The sequence below is a fragment of the Dreissena polymorpha genome, chromosome 5 (genome assembly GCF_020536995.1).
Source record: "Dreissena polymorpha isolate Duluth1 chromosome 5, UMN_Dpol_1.0, whole genome shotgun sequence".
NCBI classification, from domain to species: domain Eukaryota; kingdom Metazoa; phylum Mollusca; class Bivalvia; order Myida; family Dreissenidae; genus Dreissena; species Dreissena polymorpha.
Window position 1 is genome coordinate 13408195 of NC_068359.1, and position 3975 is coordinate 13412169.

Sequence of the window (3975 nt, forward strand, 5' to 3'; positions counted from 1 at the left end):
AGTACCAAAAATGGCCGTGCAACACTGCATTACGATTTTATTTAGTATGGAAGGGGTCGGTGTGTGTTTAAAGGTCTCTATCTCCTTAAGTCGTTTTGATCGGAATTATATTGAGACAGTGGAGGCATACGTTGCAGAGATAGTACGATGTTTATGGTTTAGTGCCTAAGGAGCAACGAATTTGCATGATTTTGTTTTCAATTTAAACATTAAACACTATTTTCCACAATTGTAGAGGTGTATACCATGATGCAAGCAGTAGTGAACTCAGCAGTTCCAGACAATATGGAACAGTTCAGGCCTGTAGACAATCTGGACGCCGGGCTGGCACAGGTACGTCGTCATTTATATGAGTCTTGTTGTAGGAACAATGTGCTTGATGTGTATGCGTAAATTGTCGACCAAGATAAGCCTGTGCAGTTCGCACAAGACAAAACTGTTCACCTTCACGGGAAATTTGCTAGACATGCGTACCTTTCAATGGAAGAAAATCAATAGAATCGTCCCTGATTTGCCTGCGCAGTTTGCACTTGCATTAAGCCCAGTTTTCGAGAATTAGTCTTATATAATTTAATGTATTCATTATCATGAGACAGGTAGTCACATCATTACAGTTAAATTATGCATAAGCAGATCATTTCTAGCCACGGATTCTATTTTACCAAATTTGGGTCATTTAAGAGGAAACTAATAAATCGCAATTCGAGCCGTCGTAAGCAAATATTACAATGCATTTTTGTATTCAACTTTATGTATAGGGTGATACTGTGTTTGAGTTTAAGTGTTGTACGATCATACACCGTGCGTTCTATGACTCAGTGTAAACAGATCAATGGTATACATAACAAACCAAATATTAAAACAATTATTAAGATACGGTATTTGCATTTCCATCAGCAATTGCAACACATGAAAACAACGCAAACAAACACAACTCTAAAACCAACACAATCTTAACCTTGTGGATAAGCAAACTAAGGCTAAAACATCAACTATCGAACATTGTAATCCACGAGTTACTGAAAACTTAATACGAAAATGTGTATACACGAATTAATAAAACTAAGTTCGACCATGGGCGTCCACGATTTATTGAAACATTAGTACAATCATGGAAATCATGGACTTTTATTAAACCTTTACGACCATGGATAAGTGAGAGTGAATGCAAACTTAACGCTGTTATTGCGAACATAATTTGCTAAACAAGGGGACTGATTACACATTGTATGAACAATAGCATCATCTTGGCTTTATATCTAGTCATTATACACGTTTTACGTGAACATGCAAAATACTGAAACTGGAGTATTATGTTCTATTATTTTCTGTATTAATCGTTTACCGGTAGATTGTATAATTTAATTCTGTTCAGATTTCGGACATGTTGGCCGTCATCGGACAAGATATCAATCTGACAGCTTCTACGATGTCTGACACCGAAAGGGCCTACTTGTATCAGAGGATGCAAAAGAAGTTATCATGCGAGCTAGCTAATAAAAAGAACACAGTAAGTACACCAAGGCTGTGCCATGACCGATATTATCGACAGTTACATTTAGCTCGACATGTAGAGTTCCCAATATGACTTAAATTCTCTATTTATGATATTTTTCTTTTTTTCGGCGCTATGTTTTTGCTGATAATAAGAAGTTGGTCTGGAAAAAAACATGTTTGTAAAAAATGACATGGCTGCAAATTTTATCGCATTATATATGCATATATTTTATGTATGTGTTTTTAATGTACCTTTAGATTATTAAGATGCATTCCATATTTATAATTGATTTGCATTTGCGATAAGAGTTTGATTGATTTTGTTTCTTTTTATCAGATAAAGGATGCAGCTAAAATGGCCGAAAGTCTGGCACAGAAAATGCAAGACGAACTTCGGATATGTCTGGTCTGTGACAATGCTAAAAACAGCAAAACAGAGCAGTTGATACGTAAAAACACCGCTGAGGTCCTAGCCAACTCGACGACGACAACGAAGACTTCGGAATTTAAGCTTGATGGGCTTGTAGAAGCAGTTGGACCGGACGGGCAAGGTGGTGAAGAGGACGTGTCTGTATCTGTACGTGTATCGGACATAATTGTATATGTGAATGTAAATTAATTAAGAAATAAACTACTTGTGGAGTGTAAGATTTTAAAACAGCGACTTCGTTCAAGCACAACACCTACGTAAATCTACTTAGTATCGTTTTGTAAAATACAGTTATGTTTCTGAAGGACTATGCAGCTTATTTTCCATATTGGTTGAGCCGATGGCAAGTCCAGGCTGAACATGCCAGCTCTAAACGAGTACCAAAAATACCACAAAATTGTACAAAACTATGTAAAATAATTTTCTATAACACATCTCGTATATTATTTGACTTATTTGTTGCATTCACGTTGTATATTCTTAAAAATTTATTCAACGAATTGGCACTCTCTTTTTCTTAATTTTAATAAATTACTTGACATAAGCTGTGAACAAACGTGAAAAAATAGGCCATCCATTATCGTTGATAAAGGTATTTTGAGCATGTTTTTAAAATAAGGACAGATCATCGAACATAAATTTATCTGCAGTTTGCATATGTGCATTGTGTCTAGTTGTAATAGATTGTTAGGTCTGTTAACCGATTTTTTTTGTCGCGGATGATATTTCTAAAAGTACTAAAGCTTGGTTGATGAATTTTCTCAAATTTCTCATGTACACACGACAAAATCTACCAGTATGTGACAGTTGTTTTGTCTTGGACAAAGGTCTTTTTTTTAATCCAGTTAACTTTAGTGGTAGTCAAACTATATAGACAAAAATGGTATTCATGTATTCGTTTAATAATCTTATTGCAGGCTATAGAGTTCACAGAACATGTGTACATGTATGATACAGACGGCACGTCAAGTTTCGTGACGTCTAGCATTTTGAGAAAAGACACAAAAACGAAGTCACGTCGAATTACACCGAGGAGAATGACTTTTTCACAAAACGCCGAAACGCCCATCCCTACCACGATTACGCCGAATGAAACAGTCATAGCAGAAGACGCATCGGAATTTTCCTACCACCGTTTTTTATATGGCAAATCCACTGACGACGTTTGCCTGATAGTGATAACAATATAACGTCGTATCGGGTGTACTTTAGATTCAACCAAGCTCCAAGCATTTTGGACTTTGATTTTGATATTTTGCTGGAGGAGAAAGATGATTGGCAGCATTGCATAAATGCAAGTGCAATGCTGGGTCATACCGGGCTCACATATTTAGCAGTCAAAGTCCCTGGATCTGATGAGCTTAAACTAATTAATCATCATTAAATTTTAATGTTATACCGTGTATGAAAAGCATTCAATACGCGAGTCACGAGCCGTAGTATTTTATTGAATTGATCATGGCTACAATTGAATGGGGACAATGACAACGAACAATGGTCGCTTAACTAAAGTATAGACAATTTTTCACATGCATTAAATAAAACACATGTCGATGGTAACACGAACGTCTCCGGTAAAATGTTCATCAAGTTCTTATTTTTATTTTGTATATCATGAAAATAATGTATATACATGAATTTAAATTAAGAAATGAATATTTTAATTTATATCGCCTTGATAAACTGTTGCAATTTTTAAATAAACAAATATGACACACATACAATCCTACAAACGACTCGTAATGTTTGAGTCAAGTAATGTCATTAATGAATTGTTGAGTTTATTACAAACAATAAAATATGCAATTCAACACACCTTAAAAGTATCTTAGTTCGTATTTTAGTTGTTTTATTTCTTCCAATCCGTTATGTTTTAATGATAACACACATCCCAAATTTCAGTGAAAGAAATCCAATACAACCGTACTCTGATCACTGGTGGTTGTTTAAATTGGAACGAAGCCGCAACTAAATGGGACCGCCAAATGAATGGTAACAATATTTTTGATGACGCTGATGCTTTAACAATACACAATTTACAAACGTAC

The 3975-nt window shown here is 35.3% G+C and overlaps 1 protein-coding gene across 1 annotated transcript; it reads left to right on the forward strand.

The window, feature by feature from the left end:
- The first annotated feature begins 1125 nt into the window (after window positions 1-1125).
- LOC127832231 (uncharacterized) lies at window positions 1126-3594 on the forward strand. The gene is made up of 4 exons (XM_052357539.1): window positions 1126-1227; window positions 1376-1510; window positions 1835-2074; window positions 2845-3594. Exons 2-4 carry the CDS (start codon window positions 1385-1387, stop codon window positions 3115-3117), a joined length of 639 nt encoding a protein of 212 aa, XP_052213499.1. The 5' UTR covers window positions 1126-1227; window positions 1376-1384; the 3' UTR covers window positions 3118-3594.
- Window positions 3595-3975: the final 381 nt, after the last annotated feature.

Bases quoted from the DNA above. Each gene is read 5' to 3' on its own strand.
- LOC127832231 (XM_052357539.1), top strand. From the start codon at position 1,385: ATGTTGGCCGTCATCGGACAAGATATCAATCTGACAGCTTCTACGATG. The intron at 1,511-1,834 runs GTAAGTACACCA...TCTTTTTATCAG, and splicing joins TAGCTAATAAAAAGAACACA to ATAAAGGATGCAGCTAAAAT. The intron at 2,075-2,844 runs GTACGTGTATCG...ATCTTATTGCAG, and splicing joins AAGAGGACGTGTCTGTATCT to GCTATAGAGTTCACAGAACA.